General features: G+C 52.7%; 1 protein-coding gene and 1 non-coding gene across 2 annotated transcripts in view; both read left to right on the top strand.

The window, feature by feature from the left end:
- Positions 1 to 1,633: 1,633 nt before the first annotated feature.
- Positions 1,634 to 15,574, top strand: part of MICALL1 (MICAL like 1) — a 29,610-nt gene continuing 15,669 nt past the window's right edge. Inside the window, exons 1-5 of the mRNA XM_012801210.2 lie at positions 1,634 to 2,023; positions 6,349 to 6,397; positions 6,813 to 6,954; positions 13,372 to 13,460; positions 14,590 to 14,732. Of these exons, the coding sequence (XP_012656664.1) occupies positions 1,878 to 2,023; positions 6,349 to 6,397; positions 6,813 to 6,954; positions 13,372 to 13,460; positions 14,590 to 14,732 (569 nt within the window). The 5' untranslated portion in view covers positions 1,634 to 1,877. The remainder of the gene's footprint in view (positions 2,024 to 6,348; positions 6,398 to 6,812; positions 6,955 to 13,371; positions 13,461 to 14,589; positions 14,733 to 15,574) is intronic.
- On the top strand, positions 10,807 to 10,913 carry LOC111723088. Its single transcript, XR_002771707.1, has one exon. It is a non-coding gene; the product is annotated as a U6 spliceosomal RNA (small nuclear RNA).

Here is a 15,574-nt window from a genome sequence, read left to right as displayed (position 1 = left end):
TGGCTGGCGCCTTAGCCGGTTGAGCTATAGGTGCCGAGCCTGTAGTTGCTTTCTTAAGGGGACAGAGCAGGACGTGGCAATGCAGGGCTGGAGTTGGGTCATGGCAGTTCCTTCCTAGAGCGTTCCAATTCTGGGCCAAGATGATGGCCTTCTAGTTTCAGACATACCTATGGTGTAAGACTGGGCCAGGTTGGCAAGCCAGGGTTTCCAGGCCCTGGGTGATGGGACTCTGTGAACTCTGAGGACATAAAATGCTCCAAATTGGCCTCTATCCTTGATAATTTACCCAAAAGATCCAAGTGACAAGCTGGGTACAAAATGTTTCAATCCATTTTATCACATGTTTTCTAGGGGCCAGGTATCAATAGTTAGAATTTGAGTCACGAATAAAGGATAGTCATTTTATATTTTAATCCTCTCAGGCACCTTTTTATCCTATTTCGAAGATGTGGAAACTGAGGTCTAGGGAGGCACAAGCTCACATGGTTGAGTGGGGAAAGACAGGATTCAAGCTTGAATGAGTGTAATTCTAAAATTCCAGTTCTTTCCACTCTCCTGAGCGCTAAGGGGTGATGAAGATGACTAAGACCCTATTTCTTCCTTTGGGAGGGAGCTGACATTCCAGCTAGTTACAGCATTGGTCAGAGTGACATCACCACCTCTGCAGTAGAAGGAGGCTGATTCATGTGCAGGGAGAGTCAGGAGAGGCCTCTGCTAAAGGGTTGGCTGGGGGGGGGGGTCTTGAAATGGGGAGCAGATGGAAAATGAGGCGGGGAGCTTCCAAGGCCAGATGTGGATGTCCTTTGTGCCCTGCTTCCTTTAGATCTTCCCCATAGGAGTCTGACCTGCCACCACTCTAATTAGACTGAATGGCACCCAGGCCACAGTGGGGACTCTGCAAGACCTGGTTGTGGGGCTGAATACCTCCCTGAGCAGAACGCCTGGACTGATATGGGTGGACAGATCTGGGTCTGTGTGGCAGGCTATGACGTGGAGGACGTGGAAGCGAGAACGTCCCAGGAACTCACGGGTGTTTTAGAGCTGTGAGACCGGGTGAGGGCCACGGGAGGTGCTGCAGGCCAGGCGGAATGCCCTCCCAGTGCTTCAGGGCAGGGGCTGGTAGGGTGAGGAAATTTGTAGTCCTTAGCCAAGGGAAGGAGGCCAGATGAAAGCAAGAGGGAGGTACCCCTCCTCTGGAGGGGGAGGGGTCCAGGTGGGCCCCAGCTGTGGGGTTGGTAGTGGGGAAGAAGCCACAGCGACAGGGTCTACGTTGCGGGGGACGGAGGGAGGTGACTCCTTGGGCTGGCCCAGAGTTCTTGGAGGGCCTCACCGTGGGGATCGTATGACTGGGTATAGTCGAGGAGAGGGGCCATGGGGTGTCCCGCCCTCTGTGTGTGTGTGTGTGTGGGGGGTGTTGTCTGTATCTGGGGGCGGAGCCACAGCTGGGTGGGGCGCCCAGTTGCCCCCTCCCCGCTCCCCTGCGGCGGCTGGCCGACCTCGGGTAGGGACCGAGGCGGTGGGACGCCCGCGCCTGCGGCCGGCCCACAATGGGGGTAGAGGGCCGCGGTGAGTAAGCGGCGGCCGGCCGGGCCGGGCCACGCGGGGCGGCGGCTGCTCGGGCAGGTCGGGGCAGGGCCGGGCGGGCGGGTGCTGCAGGCAGCCCAGCCGGGATCCAGCGCTGAGCCCCGGCGAGGACACCGAGGCCGCAGCCCCGCCTCCGCCCCGCCCCGCGCCCAGCCGGTCTGCGCCCGGAGCTCGGAGCAGCGCCCGGGCCGAGCCGCAGCGGCAGCCGGAAATCGGGCCCGTGCGGCGGCCGCCGACCCGGCACGAGCCGGGACCCGACGCCGGAGTCGGAGCCGGCCGGGCCCGCGCGGGTCATGGCGGGACCGTGGGGCGCGCTGCTGGCCTGGTGCCGCCGCCAGTGCGAGGGCTACCGTGGCGTGGAGATCCGCGACCTGAGCAGCTCCTTCCGGGATGGCCTGGCCTTCTGCGCCATCCTGCACCGGCATCGGCCCGACCTGCTGTGAGTGCGGGGCCCCAGGAAGGGCGGGCGGGCGCGCGGGGCGGGCCGCTGCTGGGGGCCGCCGCCCCCCTCAGTGACGCGGAGCCCGGCGGTGACAGGCGCCGCCTCCCAGGGACCGAAACACGTACCCCGCCGACGTCCCTGCACCCTGGGAGGGCGGCTGTGACACCCCTAACCGCGGGCTCCCCTCCCCCACTCAGCCTCTCTGACCTGGCTCGCTGGCCACCAAAGGTGCCGGCCCGCTGGTCCCTCCTCGACGGGCCCTGGCCCCGCCCACAAAGTCCTCATTTCGGCGGAGGGACCCTGCGCCCCCAAGGCCTTGACTTTCTCTTTTAGGGGGCACTCAGGCAGGGATGAGTCATGAAGTGCTGTTCTCTCCGGGCCCTTGCTCTGGGAGTCCAGGTGAACGCTCACTTCTCTGATTCCTCAGTGGGATCTTGTCACAGGGCATTAGCACAGTTCTTGGCACAGAGGAGACTTTGAGATTAACAATTGTTGGATGGACAGAAGTACACTTTCTTGCCCTGGTCCCTTCCCAATTAGACACCGACTTGCCTCCTGAATGGCCCTGCTGCCCTCAGTGAGGCGCACAGTTGGAGCAAGGGAGAGGACTCAGGTCGGCGGCATTGGAAAGACTCATAGGATCCACTTGACAGCCACCAAACAGCTGCTCTGGCTGTGAAATGGCCCCTTCCTGCCTTAGCTGCCCATTGAAGTTCTTGGGGGAAAATGTATGTCAAGCTTCCCAGGGCAGTTGATTGGGAACTTCTGTTTCAGAAGCTCCAAATGGCCCTTCCCTGGGCCCTGGAATTCTTTTCATCCATTCATTCATAAAATACACAGTGAAAGCTTATCTGGTGCTACCATTCCTTGTGCTTTCGGTCTCATCTGCAAATGCCACTCTTGCCTACAGCCCCCCTGCCAGGGCTTCTGAAGCCTGGCAGGGTCCGGAGTCTTTCCATCTCCCCCTCTATATATGTGTTCACCAAGGAAGGGCTTTGGAAGGATTGCCTGAGGGTTTGGGGTGTAGTGTATTATTCTACCAGTCAGCATAGTGGCTGTGGGAGGGGTGTTGGCCCCTCGTGGGGTCCGGAAGGTCATGGAGGTCTGTATACAAAGGGAGCAAGATACGGGGGTAGAGGTGGCTGCTCTCTGCTTGGGGCATGTGACACCTGTATTAGTAGAGGCACAGGGTGGGGGCTCCCTTCCCAGCAGGGGCTTGGAGGATGGACCAGCACATTGCATTGGAGGGTTTGAGTGGTCTTCTCTTTTGTCTGGGGGCTGGGTGGTCAGGCAGGAGTCAGGGAACAGCCTAGAGTAAGAAGGAACTTGGGTGTCACACTGAGCCATTTGGTGGACCTGCGCCTGTTGGCATGAAAGTGCAGGCAGCCGGTTTGTGTTCAGTTTCTGTATGTGTTATGTTCATGACACTGGGTGAATCATTGGATCTCTCCAGGCATCTGTTTTCTCATCTGCAAGGTGGGATTGGTGATAAGATCCCACAGAATTATTGGGAGGATTACACGAGATAATAAGCATTCAATTAATGTTAGTTATAAGTGTATTATTAGGTGGTAGGTGATGATGACAATGTTTTATGTCTTCATTTATTCAACAAGTGTCTGTGGAATTGCTACTCTGTGCTGGGCACTACCTGGTAATGGAGATACCAGCCAATAAAACGGCAAAACTCTGTACACTCCCCAACACCTACAGAGGAAACTGATGTATAAAGTGATGACAATTCCATGTGCTCTGTCAGAGAGCCTGGGCCCAGAAGACCTCTCAGGGAGAGTGTAATCTTCAAAGAGATGGCAGAAGCCAGGTTAGAGGCCAAGGGGAGAGCATTGTGGCTGAAGGCCCTGCCTGAGTGTAGGCGCAGGGAGTGAGGTATGCTGACCTGGAGGCAGTAAATCAGGGGAAGTCAGGGGTGTGGCTGGGCCAGGTAGCTGAGGGCCTCTTTTGCTGGCTAAGGAGAGTAGACAGGGGCCTCAGGGAGCCATTTGTGTTTTAAGCAAAGGAGAGATGTAGCTGGAGAAAACTATGGAGGGGAGGGTAGCTCCCCTTCTGAGATGGGATCTGGGCTTATGTCCATGCATTCATTTTCAAGAGAGGCCAGTGCTTGGGCTGCCGGTCCATTGCACTGGAGAGAATTTGAGGCCCAGGTCCCACGTGAGGAAGGTCACGGTGATAGGTAGGGAGGATCTCTGTGAGGGTAGGGTGGGCCAGGGGGTGAGGGCAAGATTCATCTTATAAAGTGGTTCAGGCTGCTAGAGCTGTGGGCCTCACCGAGGTGAACCTGCTGTTAGCTCCCACCTTGCCCAGGGAGGTCCGTTCCCTCTCACCCCATCCAGGCATGTTTAAGCTTCTTTGAGGGCAGGGAGCATGTGAGTTTCATTTTTTTGTGTCCTTCATCTATTTCAGAGCCAAGCAGAATTTCCCAGGCTTCTTCTGGGAATGCTGCTGGGGTGACCTAAACGGCTGAGACAGTTGCCTTTGTCTCAATTGTTCTGGGAACAAGCCTTTGTTGAGTGCTGGGCTGGTGTCACAGACCAGGAAACTGAGGTTTAGTGATGTTAAATAAGCTAGCTTAAATCCACACTCTTAGGCAGCAGCAAAACATAGGGGAGTTAGTAAGATGGCCAAGGGGAGAAGGGAGTGGCCTGGCCACAGGTGGCACGAAGGGGGCTGGAGCTCAGACATCCTTACGTTCCCTCTTCCCAGTCTGCCCAGCCCTCGGCACCAGACTCCTTCCAGGGTTCCTAAGCTATCCTTTCTTGCCCAGGCATCAGGGTGTCTGGCCTCTGCCTGGACAAGTGTTGGGAGCAGAAGGAAAGGTGCTTGCCCAGCTTCCTCATGTGGAGCTCAGACTTTACCAGTCCTCATCTCCAGCCAGTGCGGTGTCTCATCCTTTCCCTAATTTGCAGATGGGAAAATGAAGGCTGAAGGACGGCTGCCCAAGGTCCTGCAGCCCGGCCTGGAAGAGCAGGGCCCAGAGGACAGGCCTCGGAGGATCTGCCTGCTCTTGCTTCTCTGGGCCACCCTGTGTCTGGCAGCGGGGGGCTGCAGTTTTCAGCACAGAAGGGCAGGGTTGCACAGGGGCGTGCCTGAGAGGCTCTTGGGCAGGGAGACTAAGCTGCCTTATATGGTTTCAGCCCCTCCAGTGGCCTGGATTGGGGAGGAAAAAGAAGGAGATAAATAAAGCCAGCAGGCCAGCCAGCTGTCCTATATCCCTCTTGCCTGTCTCACGCCCTCCCTACCTGTTGAAGTTTAGAAACCAGAAAAACCTCTCACTGCTCCCCTCAAAGGGAAGCTATCCCCAGCAGGGTCAACCAGCCATTCAGTGCCAGCAGCTGGGAATAGGTGCCATTTCTACTCCGGTTCAAACTTGTTCTACTGTTCTTGGCCCCATGAAGAAAAACATTCATCTTCAAGCTGGGCTAGGTTGGGATTCAGCAGGTTGGTGTGGCTTCTCCAAGTGGAGTCTGTGACTTGCAGTGGAAGGGCTGGAAATTTGGTTTCCAAGGACTGGATGGCTTCCCCTCTCCAGGCTACCGTGTCTGCATCTGTAAAATGAGATAAATACCTGTATAAATTCCTGTCAAATAGAGTTGCTCTGAAAATTAGGCAAATGAGACAGGATCTCAGCACAGTGCCTGCTTGAGGCTAGAATCTGTAAATGCTTTTGTTCCCGTGACAGCTTGTCCTGGGGCCGTGCGCGGTGGCTCATGCCTGTAATCCTAGCACTCTGGGAGGTCAAGGCAGGTGGATTGCTTGAGCTCACAGGTTTAAGACCAGCCTGAACAAGAGTGAGACCCCAGTCTCCAAAAATAGCCGAGTATTGTGGTGGGCGCCTGTGGAAAGGCACCCTTCCAACTGCTTGGGAGGCTGAGGCAAGAGAATCGCTTGAGCCCAAGAGTTTGAGGTTACTGTGAGCTATGACGCCATGGCACTCTATGGAGGGCAACAAAGTGAGACTGTCTCACAAAAACAAAAAAAGCTTGTCCTGGTCTTAGTTGTGTCTTTGCCAGGGTCTCAGGAGATAGTCCTGAATGTCTAGGTTTGAGCCCCACCCTTCTCAGGGATCTCCCAGCTCTGCCTCCAGGGGCAGTGAGCTCACATCCTACCCCTGACCACCATGGCCCCAAGAGCAAGTGCTTGCTGCCTCAGTTTCCTCCTCAGCAGCCCACATGGCCCTCCCCCTGTCCTGCTGAGGCTGACTCCAGAGGAAGTCACCTTTGCTCAGCTGCTTGCTGGCTGCACGCCCCCGCCCCACCCCCAGTACCTCCTCTCTTAACCAATCTGCCCTTCTTTGCCTTTTGCAGAGATTTTGATTCACTTTCCAAGGACAATGTCTTCGAGAATAACCGTTTGGTGAGTCCCAGACAGGTGGAAGCCCAAGAAGCTATGTGCGTGTGATGACAATGTATGTGAGAGTGTGTGTGTGAGTGTGGGGGGAGAATGAGAGAGTAGTGAGAGCCAGTGCAAGAGTGTGTGGGTGCAAGAATGTGTGTGAGAGCGTGTGAGTGTGTGTGTGAGCCTGTGCTTGTTCGGCAGGACAGGCGTCTGGCAGGGTGGCTGCCCTTGCACTCAGGCCACAGACTCCAGAGAAGGCCCGGGCTGTTCCTCCCTCAACCCCTGCTTCCTGGCAGCCTCCTTCTCCAGGGGCTGGGGTGGGACTAGAGCTGAGGGGGCCATAGTCACCACATGCCCCTGAGAGAAGCCCCCTCACACTGCCTCCCTCTTGGTCTCCTCTTCCTGCTGTGACCACTCCTGCCTCATGCCCCAGGCCTTTGAAGTGGCCGAGAAGGAGCTGGGGATCCCTGCTCTCCTGGACCCCAATGACATGGTCTCCATGAGCGTCCCCGACTGTCTCAGCATCATGACCTATCTGTCCCAGTATTACAACCACTTCGCCAGTCCCAGCCAAGGTGAGAGGGGACCCAGCCCTGAGGGAGGCTGGCCTGGGGTGCCCCGGGGATGTTTGTTACTTATTTTCTGAGTGGCCAACAGGCAGCTGGGGAGGCAGCACATGGCTTACTCATTCAAATATGTTTTGTGTAAAATAGCGCTGTGCTAGTCCCTGGGGGCACAGCCGTGACCGTGATCACTGCTCAGGCTTTTGGGGGAGACAAACAACAAACACTTCAACCAAAAAATGAACAGGACACTGTCAGAGGAGACCAAACAGGCTGAAGCTGTCCTCGGTGTGTGAGCTCACCTCCCCAGCACCCCTTCACTTCCTGTTTGCAGACACTTCCAGGGTTTTCCTTTAGTAGGGAAGTGGCCCTGTCCTGTGGGGGTGTTGTGCAGCATCTTCCACAGAAGTGACCTTTAAGGCCTGAGAATGGAGAGGCAGGGAAGTGGGGATCTCAGGTTGGGGAGCTCCCTCTCTGCTCTGAGTCAGGTAATGGGACCTCCCTGTGCAAGAACCTCTCCTGGGGCAACGGGGCCGTCCCTTCTGCAGAGAGGAAACAGGCCCAGAGAGGGGAGGCAAGGAGTCTGAACTCATATAGCAGAAAAACTGAGCAGCTAGAATGAGAATCCAGGTGTCCTGAATCCTACACTGGGTCACTGTCCACAGGTCCTGAGTGGAGCCCATTTCAGCCCCACTCCTGCCTCTGCTCTTTGTCTGGACAATCCCAGCCCTTTTCTTTTCTTTTTTTTTTTTTTTTGAGCTAGAGTCTTGCTCAGTCACCCTCAGTCGAGTGCTGTGGAGTCATAGCTCACAGCAACCTCAAACTCTTGGGCTCAAGTATTTTCTTGCCTCAGCCTCCTGAATAGCTGGGACTATAGGCACCCACCACAACACCTGGCAATTTTTAGAGACAGGGGTCTCTTTCTTGCTTAGGCTGGTCTCAAAGCCATGAGCTCAAGCAATCCACCCACCTTGGCCTCCCAGAGTGCTAGGATTACAGGTGTGAGCAACTGTACCCGGCCAATTCATTTCTTTTTCCTTTCTTTCCCCCTCCTTTTGTTTGAGACAGACTCATTCTGTTGCCACGGGTGGAATGCAGTGGCATCATCATAGATCACAGCAACCTCTGACTCAGTGATTCTCAACCTTGCTAATGCCACAGCCTTTTAATATTGTTCCCGTGGGTTGAGACCGACAGGTTGTGAACTGCCGCTCTAACTCCTGGGTTCCAGCAATCCTTTTGCCTCAGCCTCCCAAGTAGCTGGGAATACCGGCATACATCTGGCTAGTTTTCCTGTTTTTTTGTAGAGACAGGATCTTGCTCTTGCTCAGACCTCTTGCTCTTATCTCCTGACCTCAAGCAATCCTCCTGCCTTAGCCTCCCAAGTAGCTGGGAATACAGGTGCATGCTACCTTATCTAGCTAATTTTTTCTATTTTTAGTAGAGACAGGGTCTTGCTCTTGCTCAGGCTAGTCCTGAACTTCTGACTTCAGGTGATCCTCCTGCTTCAGCCTCCCAGAGCACTAGGATTATGGGCATGAGCCACTGTGCCCTCCTTAGCCCATTTCTTTTAAAAAAGCATTTTATGAAGTCAGGGGGGTGTCTATTTTTACTAAAAGTGAAACATGTTAACTATAGAAAATTTAGAACATAGCAAAAGCATAAAAATTGAAAGAATCTGTTATTCTCCCTTTCCCACATGACACTAGGGATTAATTCCTTTGACCAGAGTTTAGGGTGCTTACTCAGGATCACAATGCAGTCTTAGCTCCTAGAGGCTTCCTGTGGCCAAACCTAAGTGTCTTTACTAAGCTCTTCTCTGTGGTTTGGGGAGTTGGGGTGGCCATCTGTGGTGCCCAGCTCACATTCCTTGGCTTTCACTGGGTGCACTGGTGGGCCCAACTTCCTGTACTTTGTGTAGGTGGGAGCACCCCCCTTGCCTCGGGATTTTCGTGGATAAAGGTACAGTTTGTGCTTTTTGTATAGCTTGGCCCTAAGTGCAAACCATTTTTATCCCATCTGCTGCTCAAGCAAAGGAAACAGCGATGTGTTCCAATTCTGGAGGCAAAACTGGCTGCTGGGCTCCCCCAGATGGCCCTGCAGTACACTTTCTGTGAGAGTGGAGGCATTTCTTTTTTTTTTTTTTTTTTTTTTTTTTTTTTGAGACAGAGCCTCAAGCCGTCCCCCTGGGTAGAGAGCCGTGGCATTACAGCTCACAGCAACCTCCAACTCCTGGGCTCAAGCGAGTCTCCTGCCTCCACCTCCCAAGTAGCTGGGACCACAGGCGCCCGCCACAACGCCCGGCCATTTTTTGGTTGCAGCCGTCATTGTTGTTTGGCGGGTCCGGGCTGGGGATTCGAACCCGCCACCTTAGGTGTACGTGGCTGGCGCCTTAGCCGGTTGAGCTATAGGCGCCGAGCCGAGAGTGGAGGCATTTCAAGGGTGACTGTGACCAGCCTTGACTTTTACTGGACTCAGTCACTTGGGAGCCTGCCCTTGGCTGAGGTACCACAGTGCTGTGCAGTGTGCAGCCTGTGCCATGCTCAGTGAGTGCCAGTGACCATTGGAAACATCAAACTAGCCCCTGCCCTCGAGGAGCTGCAACCTGGTCAGGGAGCCAGGGTGTGAGTTAAGAAAGCACAAGAGTGGCGCCTGCCCACAGGGTGGTGGGGACGGGGCACCATCAGGGTGAAGTCTAGCTTCTTTTTCTTTTTTGAGACAGAGTCTCACTCTGTTGCCCAGGCTAGAGCACTGTGGCATCAGCCTAGCTCTTAGCAATCTCAAACTCCTGGGCTCAAGTGATTCTCCTGCCTAGCCTCCCGAGTAGTTGGAACTATAGGCATGTGCTACGGTGCCTGGCTACTTTGTTCTATTTTTAGCAGAGACAGGTATCACGGTGTTGAACAGGCTGGTCTTGAACTCTTGAGCTCATAGATGCTTCTCACTTTGGCATCCCAGATTGCTAGGATCACAGGTGTGAGCCACTGCGCCCAGCCTAAAGTCCAGCTTCTTAGAGTGGCTTCAAGGGCCTCTCCTCACCTCACTGGAGCTACTCTGTCCCCAAGCACAGTGTTCTTGAATTTCTCTTGTTTCTTAAAGTACATCTTATCCTTTCACTTCTAAGCCTTTCTTCTTGCTGATCTTCCTGCGCCAAACACATTATTCTGTGCTTCCCCTCTTTGTCTCCTGACAGATTTTTTTCCTGCATATTTTCTAATCTTCACATTTTGCCTCCTCCACGCGGCCTGCCTTGATATTCCAGGTGCCCCTTGTGGCCCCTGCCTCATGGTAAACAGGGTCAGAATGTATTTTTTGTTTGTTTCTTTTTGCAGTTTTTTTCTGGGGCTGGGTTTGAACCCGCCACCTCTGGCATATGGGACTGGCACCTTACTCCTTTGGCCACAGGAGCCCCCCAACAATGTGTTCTTTTTTTTTTTTTTTTTTTTGAGATAGAGTCTCACTATGTCACCCTCCGTAGTGATTAAGTGATTCTCTTGCCTCAGCTTCCCAAGTAGCTAGGACTACAGGCACCTGCCACAACACCTGGCTATTTTTTTTTTTTTTTTTTTGTAGTTGTCATTGTTGTTTAGCAGGCCTGGGCCGGGTTTGAACCCACTAGCCCTGGTATATGAGGCCAGCGCCATAACCACTGAGCTATGGGCACTGAGCTGGTCAGAATGTTTTGATTACCCATCTTTCCTCCCCTGCCAAGCATCTCGGTCTAAGTTCACAGCTCTATAGCCTCAGCACCTGGCACTTTTTCATTTAACAAACATTTATTGAGTCCCTACTGTGTGCCAGGCCCTGTGCTAGCTGCTCGGGAGACCTCTGAGAATGAGAAAGACTCATAGAACTTCTAATGATGTGCTCGCTTCGGCAGCACATATACTAAAATTGGAACGATACAGAGAAGATTAGCATGGCCCCTGCGCAAGGATGACACGCAAATTCGTGAAGAACTTCTAATGATGAGGAAGGCAGAGAAAGCAAAGTGAAATGTACATGTAATTTCAGATGAGTCCAGTAAGGGAAATAAAATAGAGTAATGGGATAAAAAGCAGTGGGGGGTCGGTTGCCCATAGCACAGTGGTTATGGTGTCAGCCACATACACTGAGGCTGGTAGGTTCAAACCCAGCCCAGGCCAGCTAAATAACAATGACAACTGCAACAAAAACTAGCCCGGCATTGTGGCGGGTGCCTGTAGTCCCAGCTACTTGAGAGGCTAAGGCAAGAGAATGGCTTAAGCCCAAGAGTTTGAGGTTACTATGAGCTGTGATGCCACAGCACTCTACCAAGGGTGACGTAGTAAGACTCTGTCTCAGAAAAAAAGAAAAAGGAATGGCTACTTTAGATGGGTAATCAGGGAAGGCTTCTCTGAGGAGGTGACATTTGATCTGAACCTTAAATAAGGAGGAAGAGGAGCTGTGAAAATGGAAGGGAATGTTCCAGACCAGGGAGCAGAAGGGGATCTGTGCTGCTGGGGAGTGAGGAGGGAGGAAATGAGGACAGAGGAGATGAGTGGGAAGTGGAAAGATCATGTAGGCACTTGATTAGGCTGCTGGGCTTCTAAAATTTTGGCCATGACTTACAATAAAAAATAAATTTCCCATCATAATCCAAGTTCATGCACACATGGGTAACTGAAACAAGTTTCAGGAAATGATTCTTCCCTTTACAACATGTGATGCATGCAAATATTTTCTTTTCTTTTCTTTCTTTTTTTTTTTTTTGAGATGGGGTCTCACTGTATTACCCAGCCTGGAATGTAGTGGCATCATCATAGCTCACTGCAACCTCATACTCCAGGGTTCAAGTGCTCCTCCTGCCTCAGCCTCCCCAGTAGGTACATAGGCTACCATGCCCAGCTAATTTTGAAAAAAATATTTTATAGAGATAGGGTCTTGCTATGTTGCCCCAGCTGTTCTTGAACTTCTGGCCTCATGTGATCCTCTCTCCTTGGCCTCCCAAAGTACTCCCAAAGTGCTAGAATTATAGGTGAGAACCACTGCATCTGACTTCTATTCTATTTGTCTTATATTTTATTTATTTATTTATTTATTTTCTGAGACAGAGTCTCATTATGTCACCCTTGGTAGAGAGCTCTGGCATCACAGCTCATAGCAACCTCAAACTCTTGGGCTTAAGTGATTCTCTTGCCTTTGCCTCCCAAGTAGCTGGACTACAGGCGCACACCACAATGCCCAGCTATTTTTTTTTTGTTGTTGTTGTTATAGTTGTTTAGTAGGCTTGGGTTGGGTTTGAACCCACCAGCCCTAGTGCATGTGGCTGGCACCCTCACCACTGAGCTATGGGCGCTGAGCCTCTATTTGTCTTTTATTTTATTTTATTTTATTTTATTTTTTTTTTTTTTGAGACAGAGCCTCAAGCTGTCCCCCTGGGTAGAGTGCCGTGGCATCACAGCTCACAGCAACCTCCAACTCCTGGGCTCAAGCGAGTCTCTTGCCTCCGCCTCCCAAGTAGCTGGGACCACAGGCGCCCGCCACAACGCCTGGCTGTTTTTTGGTTGCAGCCGTCATTGTTGTTTGGCGGGTCCGGGCTGGGGATTCGAACCCGCCACCTTAGGTGTACGTGGCTGGCGCCTTAGCCGGTTGAGCTATAGGAGCCGAGCCTATTTGTCTTTTAAATATGCTAGCTGTGATCCACTAAATTGGTTTGAGGATTCATTAATAGAATGTAACCTGAAGTTTGGTCAGTGCTATTTTAGACCATAGTAAGGAAATTGAATTTTATTTTTAAATTTTTCATATAGCAAAATTGACCTTTTTATGGGTATAAAGTAATCTGACTTTGGAGGGTTTTATTTTTGATCACTGGGTACAGAGTAGGTGCTAAGTAAACATTTGCTAAAGTAGTAATGTAGGAGTTGACTCTTAGAGGAACCAGGGTGGGTTGGGGTGGGTGGGTTTGTTCTGGCAGGGAGAGTGCAGGAAGGGGGGTTCTGTTCATACCTGCCCATGTGGGGAGAGGCAGGGCAGCTCCTTGTTGACCCTAGGGAGCCAGCCCACTTTCCTGAGCCTTCAGGGCAGCAGCCTGTGGTTCCTTTTTTGTCCTGTCCTCCAATTGCCTTCCCCTGGTGGGAGGGAAGCTGCCAGACCTGCCACATTCGGGGTGCTCTGTTGGTTCTGTGACGTGCTGTTGCATGCTTGTTGAGATCAGCCCTGCACAGTAGGAATCATTATCTCTATTTTATGGAGCTTCAGTGAGATTAAGTGGTTTGCCCTCAGCGCATAGTTTGAAGGTGAAGGTGTCCCCTGGCCCATGTGAATTGAGAGGCTGCTCTTGTCCTGCTGTGCTATGTGGTCCAGCAAAGGTGATGGCTGCAGGGCTCAGATCATCAGTCAGGTTGGGGCCTTGTGGGACTCGAAGATCTCCACCTGCTGCAGGGTCCCTTTCCTATCTCTTCTCAGCTGGTGTCTCACCACCCACGAAGGACCTGGCACCCTGCTCTCCTCCATCTGTAGCACCCACACCAGCGGAACCAGGCAACGGGGCTCAGGTAGGCAGATGCTTAGAGTGGTTGGAGGGGCCGAGTTGGGGGGATAACTGTCACTGCAGTCCCTCTCTGGTGAGGAAGTTAGTCCTGATGATGTTCATAGGGCATCATCTGTCTCTACCCCACTGGCTGTGGAAGTAGCATCTCCCAGGCCAGGAAAAGGAGCCAGTGTCCTTCTATGGGCAGGGGTCGCACCATTTCCTTTGGGGCTCAGGGTATGGTCAAGAGATGCCAGGTTGGGCAAACGGGAGAGAGGGCTGGCCACAGGACTGACTTTGCCACCATGGACTGTCAGGAGTTACACACAAAATCAAGCAAATGTTCCCCTTGATTCCTTTTGAGACAGAGCTTTAAACTTCCCAGTATGATTTATTCAATGCCCTTCACAACCTGGGGAGGTCAGTATTATGGACCCTGATAGGCTAATGAGGTTTAGTCCAAGACCATTTAGTGAGGAAGTGGGGGCCACACTGGCAGTCACCTGTTCCAAGAGGAAATGACATCAGCTCTTCACATCTGGATGCACTTTACAGTATGCAAAGGTTTTTTTCCTACCTGCTGCCATCTGCTCCTTGTTGGAGGGGGTCCTGAGAAGCAGACGAGGGTGGTTCCCCAGTGAGGCCACGTGGGACTGAGGCTGGCAGGGGCTCTCTGGTCCATTTTGCAGGTGGGAACCCAAGGCCCAGAGACTCCAGAAGCTTGCTCAAGGTTATGGTGCTAGAAATAGAGAACTTGGGATTTAGATCTGTTGCAGCTCAGGGAGTGAGGAAAGAAAAGGCAGACTGGGTGGGCCTCAGGGGACAGTGACCAGCAGGGAGGCCCACCCAAATAGAGGAAGACAGGGCAAGAGTAGCCTCCAGGAAGGGAGTTCTCAGAAACCGGAAGTCAGGATTTTCATGTTCTCATGCTGGCTCCGTGACCTTGGGCAAGGCTTTTCCCACTCTCTGGGCTTTGGTTTCCTCATCTGGGAGATGGTGCCAGTCTCCTGTCTTCTGACCCTGCTTGGGGCTTAGGAGGTGCATTACTGCACAATTGAGGGGCATAGCTATGACGGTGGGGAGGGGAGTGTTCTTGAATAGAAGGGCTGGTGACCATGTCCCTACACCCAACCTGCCCACCCTATTCCCTGCAGGGCAAGAAGCTCTCCTCAGGCAGCCTGTCGGAGCAGGGTGCCCACCAGGCCCCCAGTAGCACCTGTGCAGCCTGCCAGCAGCACGTGCACCTGGTGCAGCGGTACTTGGCCGAGGGCAGGCTGTACCACCGGCACTGCTTCCGGTGAGTGGCTGGGGGAGCTGAGGCAGAGGGGCTCGGCCATCACCCCCAGTACAAAGGAGGGAGTCACTATGGATTTGGCACCTACTGTGTGCCAGGTGTCCTGCTGGGCCCTTTGTACCAAGGCATTTTGCTTATCCCCATTTTACTGATGAACAAACTAAGGCTTAGTGAGAGGAAGAGACCTGCTTAGAACTGTGCAAATAACATAGAATTAGAGCTTAGGGGTTCTGTTTTGAGCATCTGAGCTCTTTAAGGAGAACTACGGAATGATGATTAGGAGGAGGAGCAGTACCTAGTTCAAAAGCCAGTGGAAAAAGAAAAAAAGAATTTTTTTTTTTTTTTAGATAGTCTTACTCTGTCATCCTATGTACAGTGCTGTGGCATCATAGCTCACAGCAACCTCAAACTCTTGGGCTCAAGCAATTCTCTTGCCTCAGCCTCCTGAGGAGCTGGGACCACAGGCACCTGCCATAATGCCTGGCTATTTTTTGTTGCAGTTTGGCCAGGGCCAGGTTTGAACCTGCCACCCTTGGTATATGGGGCTGGCACCCTACCCACTGAACCATAGGTGCCACCTGCCAGCTAGTTTTTTCTATTTTTAGTAGAGATGGGTTCTGGCTCTTACTCAGGCCAGTCTTGAACTCCTGAGCTCAAGTAATGCTCCTGCTTCGGCCTCCCAGAGTGCCAGGATTACAGGTGTGAGCCACTTCACCTACCCCTTTATTGAGCTTTTTAAGTTTTTTTTCTTTAGAGACAGAGTTTTACTGTGTTGCCCAGGCTGGACTTGAACTCCTGGGCTCAAGTGATTCTGCTACCTCAGGTGTATTGTTTTTTTTTTTTTT

The sequence above is a fragment of the Otolemur garnettii genome, unplaced genomic scaffold (assembly GCF_000181295.1).
Source record: "Otolemur garnettii isolate 467f Iridium unplaced genomic scaffold, OtoGar3 scaffold00007, whole genome shotgun sequence".
In the NCBI taxonomy this organism is placed as follows: Eukaryota; Metazoa; Chordata; class Mammalia; order Primates; family Galagidae; genus Otolemur; species Otolemur garnettii.
The sequence above is the reverse complement of the archived record's forward strand: the minus strand, read 5'-3'. Positions and strand labels throughout refer to the sequence as shown.